At 38.4% G+C, this 19,195-nt stretch overlaps 1 protein-coding gene across 8 annotated transcripts in view; it reads left to right on the top strand.

Moving 5' to 3' along the window:
• The window catches only part of tp73 (tumor protein p73), a 26,916-nt gene extending 7,721 nt beyond the window's left edge, over positions 1-19,195 (top strand). For 5 of the 8 annotated variants that reach the window (XM_026153670.1, XM_026153676.1, XM_026153672.1 and 2 more), the window contains exons 4-14: positions 5,137-5,385; positions 12,178-12,364; positions 12,654-12,769; positions 13,323-13,432; positions 13,548-13,690; positions 14,308-14,396; positions 14,589-14,716; positions 15,150-15,316; positions 15,418-15,550; positions 16,977-17,070; positions 17,433-19,195. In XM_026153670.1, coding sequence (XP_026009455.1) covers positions 5,137-5,385; positions 12,178-12,364; positions 12,654-12,769; positions 13,323-13,432; positions 13,548-13,690; positions 14,308-14,396; positions 14,589-14,716; positions 15,150-15,316; positions 15,418-15,550; positions 16,977-17,070; positions 17,433-17,831 — 1,815 coding nt within the window. In that variant the 3' untranslated portion in view covers positions 17,832-19,195. Of the gene's footprint in view, positions 1-4,079; positions 4,332-5,136; positions 5,386-12,177; positions 12,365-12,653; positions 12,770-13,322; positions 13,433-13,547; positions 13,691-14,307; positions 14,397-14,588; positions 14,717-15,149; positions 15,317-15,417; positions 15,551-16,976; positions 17,071-17,432 lie in introns of those variants that run through there. The other 3 variants (XM_026153678.1, XM_026153677.1, XM_026153671.1) reach the window with 3 other exon arrangements.

Here is a 19,195-nt window from a genome sequence, read left to right as displayed (position 1 = left end):
GAATGCAGTTATTTTTAACAAGACTCTGTAAAGTCCTGTGAATCTTTTTCTGTGACTATCAGTCTCTCACATCACTGTAGAGGAATTGTGGCCCTCTTTTCTTTACAGCCTTGCTTCAGCTCATTAAGGTTTGGAGGCATTTGTTTATGCACCAAAGCATTTACTTGGGTTGAGGTCTGGACTTGGACTGGACCATTACAACAGCCTGATTCTTTTCTTTTTTAGCCTTTCAGTTGTAGATTTCCTGCTGTGCTTGGGATCATTGTTAGATGACCAAATTTCAGCTAAGGCCTTAGCTATCAGACAGATGGCCTCACATTTGACTCTAGAATACTTTGGTATGGTTGATTCAATGACTGCAAAATAATCAGGTTCTGTTCTTGACAGCTGCTATGTTCTTCTTAGATGGGAGAGGCTTTCTCTGGGCAACCATTCCACACCTGCCATACCTGTTCGGTCCTTTTCTAATTCTACTGTTACCTAAGGTCTGCAGAATTTGAGATGTAGCTCTTTTTGGGGAATTTCTTTTAGTCTTTTATATTCTAATTTTGAGATGAATTTACACAAATGTCCACTCTTAGGAAGATTGTGGAATTGTGCTAAATGGTTTAGCGCAGAACACAGGCAAAATGTAAGCTTTTATAGAGGTGTCACACTTGCTGGTGATCCATTCATTCTTATTTAAGGATTTCAAAGAGTCCTATGAAAGCTTGCTCATTTTCAGTTTGATGTCTGCAGAATTAAAAGGTCAGGACAAGGTCACATTTCTCACTGTGCGACATACATTTTTATTCCAACAATAATTTACTTCTGGGAGACTCTAACAGCGTCAATATTATGGATTACCTTAATTATTCATAAGATGATGAAGATTGCAGGGCTTTTCCATTATTTAATTGCTCCCTTTTTTGACAATGTTTTGCTATCATCAAATTCAAAATGAGCTTAAAAATGTACAAATAGATTCAAAATACAGATAAATTAAAAAATCTGTTTCACTTATGGTGTCTTTTGAGTAAAATATTATAAATGAGCTTTAAATTATTTGAATACATTTCACACTGAATTCTGTTTACACGGTCTTCCAGCTGAGTCAACAGCAGTTTTATCAGTTAATTTATTCTCAGTTTTCTTACAGTTTCTTTTACAGGTTTTACAAAATTTATTATAATATACACTTTCATTTTGCCTAATTGTTCACTCCAACCACTTGATCTTTCAATATGAAATCAAAAGGAACTCCCAGCTACACTCAGTGTCCCCCCCCCCCCCCCCCCTTCTTCTGATCTGGAGTATTGGTCAGATATAATCTTTATTTGGGCAAGTCTGGGCCTGCCAAGCTGGTTAATGAATAGTCATGAGAGAAAGAAAAGAGGTGGAGCAAGGATTTGTTGTTAGATGCAGAACAAGGAGAAGGCCCAGTAAAGTAAGGGAAACAAGTGGAGAACAGAGGCAGGACATCTTTTTTCCCTCCATCATGCCCTGCTTTAAAGCAGGTTCACCTAGAAATGGAGAACTCAGCTATTACAGTCACCCTTGAACAGAGTCTTATGAGAGACATCGTAGAAACACACTTTATTTTTTTAGAAGCTGTAAGATGCTGTTGGATGTGGTAAGTGAACGAGTGTAATTTGCTGATGTTGGGTCATATTCCTTCCTTTTTGCTTTTGGAAACTGCACACTTAGAGGAGAATATCTCATATTACTTTGTTTGAAACTTGGTGTTCGTTGTAGAGCAACTGTTTTTCAAGTCAATGGCAGTGCTCATTACTCATCATGCTGCGAAGACGCATGGATGTGTGAGATGTGCTTGAATTGGAGCTGCTCTTGAATTAAAACAATTTGATTAGTTTGGTGGAAAGATGGAGATAGTTTTATCACTACTTTGTCAAACTGGATTATTATGGAAATTCTATGATAAAGCACAAGCAGAACTCTCAAACACATCCTTATCATACCACTATATTCCAATATTAATCACTGGGTTTTAGAAATTGACCAAAACATTAACGTGATTTACTTTTTGCTTGAAAATTCTCTACAGAGAATTACAGCGTCTACAGATCACTGTGAAAATGAAATTTATATCCTATTCCTGCTCTTTGGAGATATTCCCAATAGAGGGCAACCTTCTTACACCGCACACTACTCTTTACCTCCACTTCTCCTCACCTCTGTTTAACATGGCTGGTGTCGTTTAGACATGCTTCACTTTTGATATAATACCAGACCGTTCATTTATGCAGCACAGTTATTCTTTTTGGTCATGCTGTTTCCTTAAATCAATTGGAAAATATAAATAGTTGGGATATTGTGTTGTTAAGTGCTGAAGGCTGTTTCATTGAGTAAGTGGCTCTGAAAACAGGTCATTAGGATTTAAACTGTCTCTTTATCCTCAGCCTATTATGTTTCACTCATCTTGACAGGTGAAGGTTGCTGCTGCTGCCTGAAGTAAATGTTTTAAGCCTTTAAAACTTTTCTTTGAGTGGCAGCTACCAGGATGACTGCCCATAGGGGACATCAGACGCTGCTGGGCTGGGAAGTGTAAACACTTAGACACATCGTATCGCGCAAACACATTTACTCACATAGTTGCAGTGGAGGTTTTAGCTCTGTTTCAACTTGTTATGGATTGAGTTTAGGTATTAAGACCAAGCACAACGCACCTGTGAGTGTGAGTCTCTCTTGCTCTCTCAGTGTGTGTGTGTGTGTGTCTATGTGGGGGCGTAGGCGTGGGTGTGTGTGGCGTTTTCTGTTGTTGACACATACACCTGGGCTTCTCTTGTGCCTCTAAAGCCCCTTTGATAATACCTATTAGATGGAAAATTTCAAAGGTGGTAAGCGCTAAGACACTAGAGGGATGTCAGAGTGATTTGTGTGCACTTTTCATGAGAAGACAAAAAAAGCATTCATGCTGATATTTGTCATGTTTTTTAAAAAAAAAAAAGGATATGCACGTTCATCTAAGTTGATGCTATGAATGTGCTTCTTTCTGTTGTAAGATTATACATTTAAGACATTTGATATGAATGCTGGGAATTACATTGCATGTCTATTAAGCATTAATTAATTTTCCCTCTTTATCTGTTTATCCCAGTTGTATCCTGTGTGAGGTGCTATCTCACATAAACTCACGTTAGTGTCAATGTATGGCTCCAAAGTCCCACGCATGCGTGCATCCTCATTTAACCTGCATCGTTTGCATTAAGTCTTGGACATTGACCTGTGCTTTTGCTTTCAGCTGCTGAACCATGGCATAGAAACACACGAGGTTTACGTATCCTTGTGTAACTGTATTAAATTTTGTGTCCTTGTAAGTTTCAGCGCTCAAACTTAAAGTAATAAGTAGAAGAGCCCTGGGGAACGATCGTGTGGTGAAGTGATCCAATATATTTTCAGTTTATGGGGAAAGTGAATAGAACAAAATACAATAATAAAAAAAGGAGAAGTGCAGTGGTGGGCCAGGTAAATGATCACTCAGCTTTCCCGTGTGACACATGATTCTTCAGATAAATGTCCCTGTGAATTCAGATTCATCTCAGATTCATCTTACTTCCAGTCACAGTTTATAGATTTTTCAACTAGTCCCAGTCTGACAATTTATAAGTGGTATAACTGCTTTTGTGCTAATTAAATATTACTACCCTAATCCACCTTCCCACACAACCTTAGATGAAACAGTTTGTTTAACGATATTCACTGTAATTACATGCTCATGGATGGATTTTGACTTAAGCAAGTTTCATCCTTCTTTATTAAGGCTAGCAAAGTTTTGAAAAGTCTGTGCTAATTTAATGTTGTATTGATTGTGGGGGTATGACTGAGTGGCGGGGGTATCTGACCCTTGAACGCTTGTCCTTTCATATGCTGTTCTTCTTGCCTCTCTCTCTGTCTCTGTCTCTCTCTTTCTCTCTCTCTCTCTGTCAAACCAGACAGTGTTTACTTAGTGCAGGCCTTCACAAGGTGTTTTGGAGCATGTGTGTACATGCACCCCGGCATTGCCGTCTATGTCCGGGCATGCCATAATTAGAATGTCGTACAATTTTTTGGGTTCCCATCCCTCTTTCCCTTTCTGCTTCTCTCCTCTCATCTCAGTCTATCGTTTCTCTCTCTCCTCACCAGTCCTCACCTTTCTTCCCTGTCCTGGCAGTACATGCGCCTATGTGTGAGTGAATGAGCGTGGTATGTCCACTGATGCACACCTTGCTTGAACTCTGTGGTTAGGCTCTGGTCCAGCACTCTCTTTGGTTTGCTGTGTTTGGACGTTTGACTGACTGAAGATTTGACAAATGAGACCAAAGCAGTAGAGGATGTACTACGTGAAGAAGAAGGTAAAGGCTTTTGTTTTTGTTTGGTTTTGGAGGGTTTTTTTGGGTATGTGTGTGGAATAGAAACGGTTCAACTGGAAGCTGCCATCAGCTTCAGTTGTTTGACACGTGCACAATGCGGGCAACAGGGATGAATCCAGGAATGTGTTTTCACACTAAAGATTATTTTTGGTTTTCAGAATATTCTTTGCTGCCGACTTTTCTTGTTCTGTCTCAGTCAACTGACTATCTATTGGTTTCATGTTATTCACAGATTGTTTTAGTTTGAAGAGCAGGAGGTAGACTGTGGTGGACTGCAGCTTGTGTTTTCTAACTTTTTTTGAAATCACATGTTTTTAATACTTTTTCCTTCTACTGTAGCTTTTGAGTTTAAAAACAAAATGCAGGCCTCACACGAGACACTAGCAGAGTTCAGTACATCAAATCTTTTTTTTCATCCATCATACCGAAGAGAGAAAAGAGAATGGCAGGCAATTAGGCAGATCACTCCTGTGTTTTACAACTCTACACCTCTTATAGCCCCGAGGAAGGTACAGTGTGGACCTCACTGCAAGTGCCATTCACAGATTCACCTCTACACACCTGTTGATGTCGTTTTTATGTATAAATCATAAAATAGTTACGCATGCCCCCACACACACTGTGCATCACGCGCACTACCCACATCTCCCTTCCAAGTGTAACCCGACCTTCCTTTGAGCCTCTAAGCCCCTGTCTCTGTGACACCTCTACCTGTGTCCTCCCTCTGCCTTTTCCCCTCCCTACCTCTTCACCTCCCTCATTGCCTTTTCTCTTCATTTCTTCACAGTCCCAGTACAACTTGCTGAGCAGCAGCATGGAGAGTCTGGGGAGCCGTGCGACATCCACCAGCCCCTACAGCTCCGAAAACGCCTCTTCGTCGGCCGTGCCCACCCCCTCACCTTACTCCCAGCCCAACTCCACCTTTGAGGGCTTGTCGCCTGCCCCTGCCATCCCTTCTAACACCGATTACCCTGGGCCACATGCCTTCCAGGTGTCCTTCCAGCAGTCCAGCACAGCCAAGTCAGCCACATGGACCGTGAGTATATACACACACACACAAACACACTGTTGTGGCTATGATGTGTGCTGGTGTATGTCTGTGCATGCAGGCTTCTCTTACTCTTTCTAGCTCTCTGTCTTACTAAGTAACTCCCTTGAACACACATAAACATGCACACAAAGACACTCGTTCACATGGACACTCACTCAAGTCAGTACATGTGCAGGCGTGCTATGTGTAAGCGAAAGTAGCGCACGACTCAGTGATTCATCTTGTCCTGTACTCACCTTTTATGAGTCTGTTCTGTGTTAGTCTTTTGGAAGACTTTGTTTGGTTTCTTTAAGTAGTTCGAGTGAGAAATAAAAATATCATATCATATGAGTTTATGTAATTTAGAGGTTATTTTGATTAATATATTTTGGTGTACTGTCTTTGAGTATATTAGAAATTGCTGCCTCATGTGTTGTTTCACTTTATCAGTGCAATAATCCATTTTAATGATAATATAATTACACAAATAGTATTTTAAGGTTGCTTGATTATGGCAAAAATCATCGTCATGTTTTGGTTTTTTTTGGTCAATATCAATAGGTCTTTATTTATAGCCAATGCCTGAACACATTGTAGCACAACTTCAAAAATGTAGACATTGTGTTATTTTCTTAGCTGACTGTAACTGCGTGTAGACTGATTTCTACTTGATTGAACTGGGATAAAAATTCACATTGGATGTGATGTTTGCCTCTTCTACTCCTCTAGAATGAGCTACATTAACAACTTTCAGCTGGAATTCAAACTTTTGAGGTAGTATTTTAAAAAATAATTTAAAAAAAATCAGAGGAATATGAGTATTGGAAATTTACACACCAATTATCAATTCTAATGAACGCAATGCACACAACTACTTTGTGATGTGATTGCGGTGAGGGGTAGGTGAAATAGAGGCTGTGTGTGTTGTTATGACCTGATGAGAAGTCTGTTCTCCTCAAAAAGTGTCACCTCCAACTGTCTCACAGTTGACCTCCCAGAAACAAGTGAAAGATAAAGCACACTTCCTTCTGTGTGTGTGTGTGTGTGTGTGTGTGTGTGTGTGTGTGTGTGTGTGTGTGTGTGTGTGTGTGTGTGTGTGTGTGTGTTTGTCTCTGTGTGCATTGAGGCCTGTGAATGTGTCTGTGTGATAGATTGAGATCCTCTGCGTATGTGTTTGCTAAAGTTAATCATGCATGGTGAGCTTCTTCATTCAGCCCTCAGTGATGTAAGAAGATCCTCCTCTGGACATTGGAACTGTGGTCTTTGACCTGTTGCTTTTCTTTCTCTGTCTCTTTCTTCCTCCGGTCTTAGCACACACTCATGGCTGTCACCTCTGGCGCCTAAAGTTCCCCCTCTTCTCTCCTCTGCTCTTCTCTCCTGCCCTTGAGTATACCTGTCATCTCCTTTGTCTAACTTCTATTCTCATCCATTTCATTAAATCTTCTGCCAAAACACATCCACAGAAACCAGAGAAAGCATGCACAAAAATATTAGTTTGACCTGATGACTTACTGCCATGAAATGATCCGAAAACTTGTTGTGACCTGTTTGGTTTAATGTGATACTTACTATTTACCCTGCCTTTTTCTACCTACGGTGCCATTTTAAAGTTCAGAATGCAACTTTTGACTTCATTCAGAAAGTACACAACATCCGAAAAAGAACTCTAACAATACCGTTTAGCTTTTAATTAAAAAATCAATAAAAGCCTGCCAACAGACCTCTTGTTTTTACAGCAAAACTCTTAATAGTTTTTGAAAACTGTATTTTGCTACAATTTTAACAGAACAGAAGAGAAATATATTTTTTAAACTGCCTAACAATTTAAGTTATAGCGTCTTGCGTGCGTGTGTGTGTGTGTGTGTGTGTGTCTCTCTGCGCTATAAGAGGAGAAACAAAGGAGTGTTTGACTGGCACACGACTTAAGATACAAATGATGAGGCAGCAGAAAAGGATTGTGAGGAAACCTGTGATTATTCAGATGCCTCTGCTGCCATTAAACAGGAGGGATTAGAACAAAAAGAGAGACTAGGTGATTGCTCATAGCTTTGGTGGAGTTTACTGTAATGCTTTGTTTTATCTTGAATGCCTGATTATAAGACCGGCAAATTATAAGTGTTATTATATAGCTATGGAAAAAAGAAAATGTTTAATCTGTGAAATGACGGAGTATGATAATATATGATTTTCTACTGTATAAAGCATTGATTTCTTTAAAGGAAGTGTTACAGATAGTTAAAAAAGAAGTTCACCACATGTAATACCTACAGAATATGCAGCCGTTTGAGGTAAAACATCCTGGAATATAGACATAAACTCTTTCCCAATAAAATGACAACATATTTACATTTTACTGAAAGTGAAGTAAATAATTTTACTGAAAGTGAAGTAAATAAAACAATAATCAGAAAGAAAAGGCATTCCAGTCAAGCCTCTCAGGATGACTACATTTCTACTAATGGTAGGGGATTACCCAAAAGATTGCATGAGGATTTATGTGTGTCTGAAATGTGGATGCAAATATGGGTGTGCGTATTTATGCGAAATTCAGTAAAAGACCCAAGTTTGAACTTGTTTGGAAAAAAGGGATGACTATAAGACTGAGTCACCTTGTCTGAATGTAGAAAACAGGAGTTTCATGTGTATTCCTTGTGGCCTCAGGCAATGTGGAATACCAAATGGCATAGGGGCATATTCAATACGAGCAGCTTCCTAGCTGCCCTTCTTCATGCCCCTCTGCCTTTTCCTCTCAAGGGAAGATATCTACTTATTCCATTGAGCATTTTTCATTAAATCCCTTCGTCTCACATTCCACGTTATCAGTTTAATCAGAATTGCTGCCATTATTTTTCATAGTAGGGATTATCTGATTACTGGGGGTTTCTCCTTAACACTGTAAGGTCTTTGCCTCGAAGTGACTATTGTTGTGACTTGGCACAGAATAAATAAACTTGACTTGACATCATTAGTGACTGACAAAGCATTCGGTTGTGGTATATAGAACTTGTCATTAGATTAGTCCAACTCTGGTACCTTTCAAAGGAAAAGAGACGAGAAGTCAGGTGAACACAGAGGAGGAGACACAATCCTGGTTTTCTCATCTATCAAAGTATTTCCACATAGAGTTAGTCCATCCAAACCCATGTTAAGCTGCTCTGGCAATCAACCCCCCCACCCCCACCCACGTCTAGTCAAGACAGCATCCATTAGTGATAATAGCTCTGAAACTCTGCCACTCTCCTGCCCCTTGAAGATGATTCTTCTGCTTGGATGCAGGCAAGCATCACCATGGCTAGAAATAAGATCTAACACCTTAGTATTGTCATATAATAAGACCCCTTTCCATACAATCAGACTTTAGTTTGTGTGTAAGTGTATATGCACATGCATGAGTGTTTGTGTGTCTGTCTGTGTGTGTACAGTATGTGGCAGTAGTAGGAAGGGGTGTGATACACTCAGGATGCAGGCTCGAGCATGCACTACACAGCGGCTTGTCAGAAGCTGCTCTTCCCAGCTATTAGCCTCTCTCCGTTAGGACACACGTCCCAACATGTTCTGCACAATGCATCCCTCCCTTCCTTTCCTGATGCATCATCCAAAGCCACATCACCATTGGTTTTCCTGCCAAGCATCAAATGTGGGAAACCAGAGTTGATGAGAAAGAGAATTCACACATTTGGGACGCATGACATTTCACAGGGGAAATAAATGTGCTCCTAGTTGGAGGACTGATCGTTTTGTGCTGTAAAACAAGTGCTTTTGTAGTATACAGTGTTTAAAGAAATCAGCCTAATCAGCTAATATCTTAACTAATTTCACTATAGAACAGGGGCTCTTGTTGATGTTCTGGACTTTGAATTGATAACAGCTAAGCGCCACAGAGAAAGCTAATATTTTAAGCATTAGGTCATGCTGTGTGTCCCATAATACTCTGTGAAACACAGTGTTTATGTTAATACTCTAAAGGAGTTAACCGTAAGACTCCATGTAGCTACTTGAAAATCACTAAAGTCGAATGGCTTTATCTTATTTATGTTTTATTTATTTAAATGTTTTTTTAATAGGCTCTTATGGTTCCCTCATAGCCTAAGCTTTACTTTTTGGATTAGACAAAAAAGATTACTATATTGTAAGATTATAATTCATTATGGTTCATTAGATCTTTTAACATGGGTGACTTTTAGGTTTCCTATACTAATTTACTTCCAATACACGATGATTACAGTGTATGAAAAGTCAGCTTATATGGTACTGTATATCAGCTCACTGTGTCTGTGTGTGTATGAATGTACATAAATAAATCTGATATTTGTTACGAAAATTTACAGCGGGCAAGCTGCTGCCTGTGAGTATGGATGACAGTTTGGCAATTAACACCTCTTCTCAAGGAACCTGTCAGGGCCTGTCTCCATTGGTCCACCGTGTAGAAACAAGGATGAATAGATGAATGGATGGATGGATGAATAGATGGATGGACAGATGGCAATAAAATTCCTGTCCCTACCATTATGGCATAATTTTCTAAACTTGATCAGACAAGAGTCTTTTGGTGTGGATTTATGTATGTTTCTGACCAAGACAAACATGTGAGCTTCTAATACAGATCTAATACACTTTCACTGCAGTAAATCACAAACTCTCAAAATGACACACTGACCAAAGGAAATACAACATGTACATTAAAACAATGTTTTGGCAGTGGCTAAAAGCACTGTTCGCAAAACTTGTCCATCTGAAAGTCAGAAAGAATATTATAAGAGTTAACAATTTATCACAAAAGCAGTCGATCAAAAAACAGTTTTCACTAAATTGGTGAAGCTTTTACTTAATTTTCAAGTTACCTAAAAGTTTCATTTAGGAAACTTTAAATGAAAAAAAATGAGACCACTATTTATCCGAACAACTTTAAACACAACACTACACTTCTTTTGATTTCCAGCAGGATACGTGCCAAATTTCTCCTTTTCTTGCAAGAAAAGCATAAACAGACAGACGTGTATAAAGAGATTGCTTCGTTCCGTTTTTAAATTAATAAATTGTATTCTTACAATTTATTCTTTTACCCCTCTGTCCATTCTTAATTTCCTTTTCTCAGTCACCAAAATTTTTTTTTATTCCAACTCAGTGACAAAGCAACTAATCCAAGTTTGGCATATTTGTTCTCCTTCTCTTCCTCTTCCTCTCTACTCTCTGTGCCTTTTTTGTGTTTTGAAACAAAGCCCAACTTGTCCATCACTCATCTTTTCCTGCATCAGATACTGCAGTTCTTTTAATAGCACTGCACTTCTGACACCAATACAGCTACATTTACACACAAAGAAATATGTCTGTGTGTGTAAAAATGAAATTTTAAAAAGTAATAAAGGGCAAAAAATAAACAAAAAAGAAGGGAAAAGGAATAGTGTGGTCGTGATAGCCGCTGTCTATCAGTTACAACTGAACCAACTCACAAACACGTTCATGTGGCCTTTCCTTTTTATTGTTGGCCTCTGTAATGCAGAGATACGTGAATCCTGAGAGTCAGATAACCTGAGAATGAAATTCTTCACTTTTGTCTAATAAATTTCTTTCTTTACTATCACAAATAATTCTTGTTTGTTTGTTTTTAGAATTGCCAACACACTGTCCTATACTTATCATGTAACCTGCCGTGTTCCATGAGTCTCTCTCTATTATTTCTTCTCTCTGTGTTTCTATTTCTTTTTGCTTTCTATAATCTAGAAAATGCAAAGAGACAACTTCACGTGGACTCTTTGTTTTTTTCTTATGCAGCAACACAAATGTTGACCTGCGAGTGCTGTAGTTCTCCCATACGGTACGCATTTGCATTTTAAGCTCACTTTAGCAAGTCTACACAGGAAAGAACAGACTTTCTATTTTTTTTCCTGGAAGGTCGTAGTTTGATCACAACAGGAGAGATTTTTAAGATTTTGTGATTGTGTTGGGGCATGTTTAGGCCATTTCATTCCTTGTGATGTCTTTGGGTGCATGTGTAATGGCATTTCCACATGCACATTCATGCGAAAGCGCATGTATGTGCATGTGGAAATACTTGTAAACTGAGGAATTAGTGAAGACTGGTTGTGCACAGATCAGCATATTTTTATTTCACTTTAACTAGATGACTGCTACGCTTCCTGTAAGAAACTGTATTTTTCATACTATTGTCCAGAGAGAAGGTGTACAGTTACGCTTTTTCTCTATCACTTGCAGTATCTCACATTACTACCCACAAACTAAGTCTTCTGGGTAATTATCATGTATTCATGCTACACAACATTTACCTTTATAACACAAATGAAAATTTATTGCTGACTGGCTGATGTGTTTCTCTCTTCCATTCATACTCCTCTGCTCTTTATTTGACAACATTTGCTCTCATTCATGGTTTTATGTGGTAATTATAGTGTGCTGCTTTTACACCAAACTTTTTTATTATCATATTACGCAGCTCTTTATCTGTCCACCTTGTCTTCTGTCTCTTAGAGACTTATTTTTTTGTCTGCTGATAGGTGACTTAATTGTAGGTTATTTAATTTTGAGACAACAGTCCCACCTCCTGAAAGATTATTTTTGTAATTATGTCACTAGTAGTGTAATGTGTTCTCTTATTACGTTTATATATAACTATGCTTGAGAGCATGAGACGAAAGTCACTGGAGCAAGACTGCAACGCCTCATCGGCCATGACCTTTTGATTGATTTGTTTTTGCTTTTTTCACAAGCACATTAAATTCCCATTTATAAGTTCAGACCACTGATTTGAAACTTGACCGCGTGTGTTCTTTCTCTACCCAGTACTCTCCCTTGCTGAAGAAGCTCTACTGTCAGATTGCCAAAACCTGTCCAATCCAGATCAAGCTATCCTCCTCTCCTCCACATGGCAGCATCATCAGAGCCATGCCCATCTATAAGAAGGCGGAGCACGTGACTGAAGTGGTCAAACGATGCCCCAACCACGAACTAGGACGAGACTTCAATGATGGTACAATCTGCTAATCTCTTCTTTTGAACATAAGTAATTATGCTGACATATTTTATACTTTTTATATGTCTCATTAGTGTTTGGCTAATTCTTGCTTGCATGGGGGACTGCAGAATGAGCATGTAAAATGCAAGTAACAGGGAGCAGCAGAACGTTAAATGCAGTTCACTTAACAACCACAAGCATCATTAAGAACAACAGTTTTCTGGACATTATACTACACAATAAACTGTACCTGGTATCTGCCAAGTTTAAATAAACCAACTCTCTCTCATGTTTATCTCCTCAGGTCAAGCAGCTCCGGCCAGTCACCTGATCAGAGTGGAGGGAAATAACCTCTGCCAGTATGTGGATGATCCTGTTACTGGCAGGCAGAGTGTCATCGTCCCGTATGAGGCTCCACAGGTTGGTGGTAGTGTACTTGACCTGCAGCGGGTCATAACAGCAGAGATATACATATGCATTGTATCAAGTATTTAAAGATACACAGAAAAAGCCTCTGATAAAATTTAGTTGTTTGTAAAATGGGCATTTTGCAGATATTTCTTTTGTTTTTGGACATTAAGCCAAGAAAAAAGACGAGACATATGATGAACACGTCAAAGAAACAGTCAGCTACAGTTAAGAATTTCAATACGAGGCTCATCTATAAATAAAGATGCCAGACATGTCCACGCAAGCACAAGACTCATCATGTCTGTCATGAAAAAGTTAATATAAAGTACATTTGTCTCTCATCACATCAACGTGCGCTACAACACCTCCCTCTGGTGGTGAATTGGTGTTTTTGAAAAAAAATTACTTGAGCGATGAAAAGAAATGAGCTTTTTTAAATACCGAGACCTAAAATGGTGTACAGTTACAGTTACACTTCTCACCATTATATTATGGTGATATAAGTACTTATACACTAATGGAAGCAAAGTAAAATCTAAAACCTTGTTGCTCTGTGTTACAGGTAGGGACTGAGTTTACCACCATCCTATATAATTTTATGTGCAACAGCAGCTGTGTGGGCGGCATGAACAGGAGACCTATCCTCATTATCATCACTTTGGAAACCAGGGAGTAAGGCAACAATTCATATTTCATACACAAACAGAGATATTTGGTTTGACATTTCATCACTTTTTTAAAACATGCTGCAATTAGTACATTTTCTTCTTCTATATAATCTCTGCAGCGGTCAAGTGTTGGGCAGAAGGTCATTTGAAGGTCGGATATGTGCATGTCCGGGCAGAGACCGCAAAGCTGATGAGGACCACTTCAGGGAACAGCAGGCCCTGAATGAGAGTGTGGCCAAAAATGGAAGTGCTAACAAGCGCAGTGAGTTGAAATAAGACTTCATGGGGAAAAAGTTTGTTTTAAATTATAACAGTTAAAGATACAATAATTTTAGCTTTTAAAGTTTCATTCACTTGTGTTTTCCTAATTTAGTTTTCAAATATATAAACAGTCTAGCCCAGAGGAGCATGGTGAATGTCCAAGATCTAAATTTGGACAATAAGTAGTCTCCATAAAGATCAACACACTAACAGCTGAAATCCCAGATATTAAATCTTTTACACCCAATTGAATTGATACTATACTTTGCCATATAATTTCATAACTATTCTTATTTGTAGAATCATATTCTAACTGGTGTACATTCTTATGTGTATTATTGTAGTTTCAGGTCTAAAGTGTGCTACAGTTTCATGTAATGGAAGACTGTAAAATTTTATATTGTGTATTGTGGTTCTAAAAAACCCAACTAGGAACAAGGACTTGAAATTAGCAATATTCATACCCCTCTGTATAAATGAAATTAGCAATAATTATGTGCAGCACATCAGCTTCATGTGAAACGGCATCATTGTTGTTGTACATCATGCTTGGTTGTTTGCTGTCTAAAACAGTGGTATAAATCTGCTTAATTATGCTTCTGTTTCTCTTATCTGCAGATTTTAAACAGAGTCCAACAAACATTCCCAGTCCAAACATTAACATGAGGAAGAGGCGGCATGGAGAAGAGGAGGTTTACTATATTCCTGTAAGAGCTTTCACACATGTATAATAAGAAAATTTAGATTCATCTATTAGCTTTCTAACTGTCAGACTCACAGTTTGTGAGTTTTTTGCTAATTTATTAAATTGTTGGAACAAAAGCACTATTTTTATTGGATGGACTGATTCAGCAGTCATTGATGGCTTAGGATAACGGTTGTGTCATGTTTGTGTGTAGGTTCGTGGTCGTGAGAACTTTGAGTTGCTGATGAAGATTAAAGACAGCTTGGAGCTGGTGGAGCTCGTGCCACAGCAGCTGGTGGACTCCTACAGACAACAAGCACAGCAGCAGCTGCTGCAGAGACCGTGAGTCACTTCAATGCACACACACTCATTTGGCTCTACATATAAAAGTTGTGTTTTTTATTTTATTAGGAACGTGCATCGGATTTGCCCGTTTTGCTGTTGTTCCTGCATGACCATAATATTGTCATTCCAGGTTTAATGTTGCAACTGAGCAACACTCAATAAAAGTAATATATTACACACTACTTGTTACTTTTTCTTTAAAGTAATGCAGTGCATTACTTAATTACGTCATTCAGCCAAATTTAGGCTACTGATTGTGGTTTGGTTGTGACATTGTTATGATGATGTAGGAACAACATCAACACAGTGCAAAATTCCAAAACACATTGAGTCTTCTGTATTTCATCAAACTGTAAAGTGTCTGTCATGCTCAGTAACACTGAGACAAACTCTTTCTCTAATCTCTGCAACATTCGTCTTTTTCCGTTAGGAGCCACGTGGCATCACCCTCCTCCTATTCTCCACTGTCCAACATGAACAAGCTGCATTCCCACGGAGGCCTCAGCAAGCCACCCTCAGTCAACCAGCTCGCAGGACAGCAGCCCCAGCAACACCACACTGCCCCCTCTTCCATGGCTCATATGGGTGATTATCTATGTGTGTGATTTCGTTTCAAGACATTACTTCCAAAACTGTTACAGTACTTTATCCAAGGTTGCTGCTGTTAGTTTTATTGATCACCCGTCCCTTTCCTACAGATCCAAACATGCTCAACAGCAACCACATGCAGGCAAATGGAGAAATGAACGGTGGCCACAACAGTCAGAATATAGTGTCTGCTTCTCACTGCAGCCCGCCCCCTCCGTATAACCCTGACCCCAGCCTTGTCAGGTACCTCACCCTCCAATGACACTCCTCCTTTACTCACCTGTAAAAAATAAATAAATAAAAAAAAAGGCCTCTTGACAATCAGATGCACTTGTCTGGTTAAATGTAAACTAGTGGCATAAGAATACTTTACTTTACTTGGCCATGTTTACATAGTATTATGTCAAACAGTGTTTTGGAAACGTTCTATTTTGCCACAAAATGTGACAAGATTGAGCTGTTTTTTTGTTTTGTTTTGTTTTTTTTAAACATAATGTTGTGGCTGTTTTGTAAAAGCTTGCAATAACAATACAGATCTGTAAACACCCTTTGAGAGTGCCATAGTGAAAGCCCACTGAAGACTTGGTAACATGGAAAAAATGTGTATACATGGCACAGTTAAAGTGGAAAAGAACGATAAGTAGAAAGGTCAAGTCAGTAATATTTAAAATAAAAGTGAAAAGAACATTTTTTGTTTTGGGGGTTGTTGTTTTTTTCAGTTTTAGCCCCTTTAATATTAAAATGTTCCTGTTCCGTGCAGAAAAAAATGAAAACCAGAACACAGCAAAAAGAAAAAAAAAAAGAAAAAGAAAAAGAAAAAAAAAGAAAAACACCAATGCTTTCAGCTGGCTGGATTTATTATTTCAGGTTTCTGCTAGATGCATATAAGTGTTTAAATCACATGTTTATCAGCTCTCATTAAATAATACAGCATAACCTCTCAAGACTTGTAAAACCTCTGCTATGGATTTGTTACCTGCACATGAAAAGCAGAAACTGTGTGTCTTACCTAGTTCTAAATTCCTTCACACTGACACTGTGTAAACAGCCATTCTTTGCAATGCAATGCAATGCAGCAGATTTTTTTCTTCAAAAGAAATGTTTAATTTCTATTTAATTTTAAACTATATTTTTTCTTTTTTCTTTTTAATTAATTTTACTTTTGTAAGCTATTTTGTCCATTTTGCAGTCATATGACTTGCTCTTGCAATTTTAGCATTTTTGATACAGCAGGATTTGTCGTTTTGTTTTTGCAGACTATTATGTTAATTAAACCGTTAAATTGTACAGCTAGCTTCTTTTTCCAGTTACTTTGTATGTTACCAAAACGTTAACATTCATGTATTTATAATAAAGCTTCTTCATCAAAGCAATAATGGCCTTATGAATCATTAATATTGTATAAATGTATGTTTATGGTTTTAATTTCACTACAGTTCTTCAGATGTATAGTTTCTGTATCCTTTAGTTTAGATCTGTGCCCTAAATCTCCCTCTTATTTTACTTAGAATAAGCTATAGGGACTTGTCCCCCTATAGATATTACTACAGTAAATCCAGAAAATACTTGTTTTTCTCTTTCAGCTTTTCTCAGGAGTAATGTTTTTGTTTAAGTCCCAGTTTTAGGTTGTATCTCTGGTCTAAGCAGGCCTTCTTTTCTCCCCATACAGCTTTCTCACCAGTCTGGGCTGTCAGAACTTCATTGAGTACTTCACTTCCCAAGGCCTCCAGTCTATCTACCATCTCCAAACTCTCTCCATGGAGGTAACCAGTTTGTTCCTGCACATACAATCTACAAGCAGTAGAAATAATAGACATAATAAGAAATGTTACATGTAATTATTAAAACAAATAAAAGAAAGAGAAGAAAAGGTAAAAATGGCAACAAAAAAAAAACTGCAATAAGAGACACAAAACAGAAAAGTAAAGCAACAAGGTACAAACAAATCCCAGATAATTACTGACCACTAGTGATGATGCAAAGAATTACCTTATTAAGCAGGCTTAATACTTCCTGACTTCCTTTTGCATTTTCAAGCAAACACGTAAAGACACACTCTTATTGCTTTGTGTTTGCTTTTTTGCTACACTCTTGAACTCCTCCAATGTCTGTGTGCCCTCACTAGGATTTGGGTGCGCTAAAGATACCAGAACAGTCCCGCCTCATCATCTGGCGAGGTCTGCAGGACATGAAACAAGGCGCTCCCCTGCAGCTGCCTGCTTCTTCTCATCATCATGACTATCATGGGCAGCAGCTACTTCGCTCTAGCAGCAACATGACTGCCTCCGCAATGGCGGCCATTGGGGCTGCAGGTGGGGAACTGCAACGCCAGCGGGTCATGGAAGCTGTGCACTTTCGCGTCCGCCACACCATCACTATCCCCAACAGGTCCAGCGTTGTTGGGACATCAGGCATGACGGCTGCTGATGAGTGGGCTGACTTTGGTTTTGACATGCCTGACTGCAAGGTGTCACGGAGCAAGCACTCCATCAAGGAGGAATTCATGGAAAGTGACATTCACTGAGACTGAATAAAATCTTGGATCTTCTTTCCCAGAAGTTATTGTCAGCATCAGCTTACTGCAGTGTAACTACGTGACTAGGGTTGTTAAATATGTGTTTAGCTGCTCTTGTCATATTTTGATGATCAATTTTGATTCTGAGATATTTTCAGTGTGCTCATGCACTTTCATGTGCAGCCAGAAGTTTGTGCTTGAACTGTTGTTCCATCTAATATTTGAAGATAACATAACAAAGTTTACGTCTTCAGTCTTCAAAGCAAAATGCATTGTAACAATATAATTGTCAAAGCAATGCTGAACACACATGATCTGGACTTTGCTTTTTGGAACGCTGATAAGTGCAAAAGCAATTTTTTTGGGGGTGCACTGTGCAATAAGTAATAACACATTTTTCTTTTACAGCATATGTGACATTGTTCACAGTAACATAAATGTCAAAAGAGGTAAATCACCACTGCATTTTATGTTTAGATGCCAAAAATAGGTTCTCATCTGACTTTTTTTTTTCTTTAAGTTGTCCTTCACTTGTACAAATGTATATACTTTATCATGTAAATGTTTTGGAGTAGATGTTGTTGGAAATAATAGAGTCAACATGATGTATCTGCTGTTTGAACCAAATGACTAGAACTGGGTAAATCGAATCCATAACTATGGGAACACAATTGTGTATTTTCAGTGGGTATGATAACGTGATGACCGTAATGTGGTTCGGTGTGGTGGTATCGTTTATGTGCAAAAAAAAAAAAAAAAAAGTGCTTTGGTGTTAGTAGTTGTACGCTGACACTTATTGTTAAAAATTAGGTATTGCCTAATACTTTTATTACGTTCTAGAAAATATGCCGCTCATTATTTTATAGTAACACACTGCAACACAGATAGGAGACAATCAAACAAACAAAAAAAGCATACTCAGTATTATATCTTAATACCAGGGATTTGATTAGATTTGTGAATGGATATTGTGCTATCCCTGTACATCAAGAAAACTAGATAATGAGCAGCATTTTTGTCCTTGTATTTGTATTTTGAAAACCTTGCAGGGCAAGGTACTCATAAATTCATTATAGCCTACTCTGTAGCTAATCTTCATGGCACTTGTTTGTAGGTATTTAATAACATTCCACTTTAATTTCTGGATTGCCATCATGAAGCTGAATGGTTCTCTTATTGTGTTATATTTGCTTGACCTTTACTTGTACCAGGGCGAAGGGTTTTGTCTCCCTTTCTAAGGCCCATTCTTGGAAAGACAATTTTCGTCGTTTTTCATCTCATTATTACAAATGGTCAGAGAGAGAGCACTTTAATGCGATTAAATCATTTAGGTGTTTCAGTATTAACACCACAGTGTAAATAAAAGAATTTCT

Source organism: Astatotilapia calliptera, chromosome 20 (genome assembly GCF_900246225.1).
Source record: "Astatotilapia calliptera chromosome 20, fAstCal1.2, whole genome shotgun sequence".
NCBI lineage: Eukaryota > Metazoa > Chordata > Actinopteri > Cichliformes > Cichlidae > Astatotilapia > Astatotilapia calliptera.
This window is presented reverse-complemented; position numbering and strand designations above follow the sequence as displayed.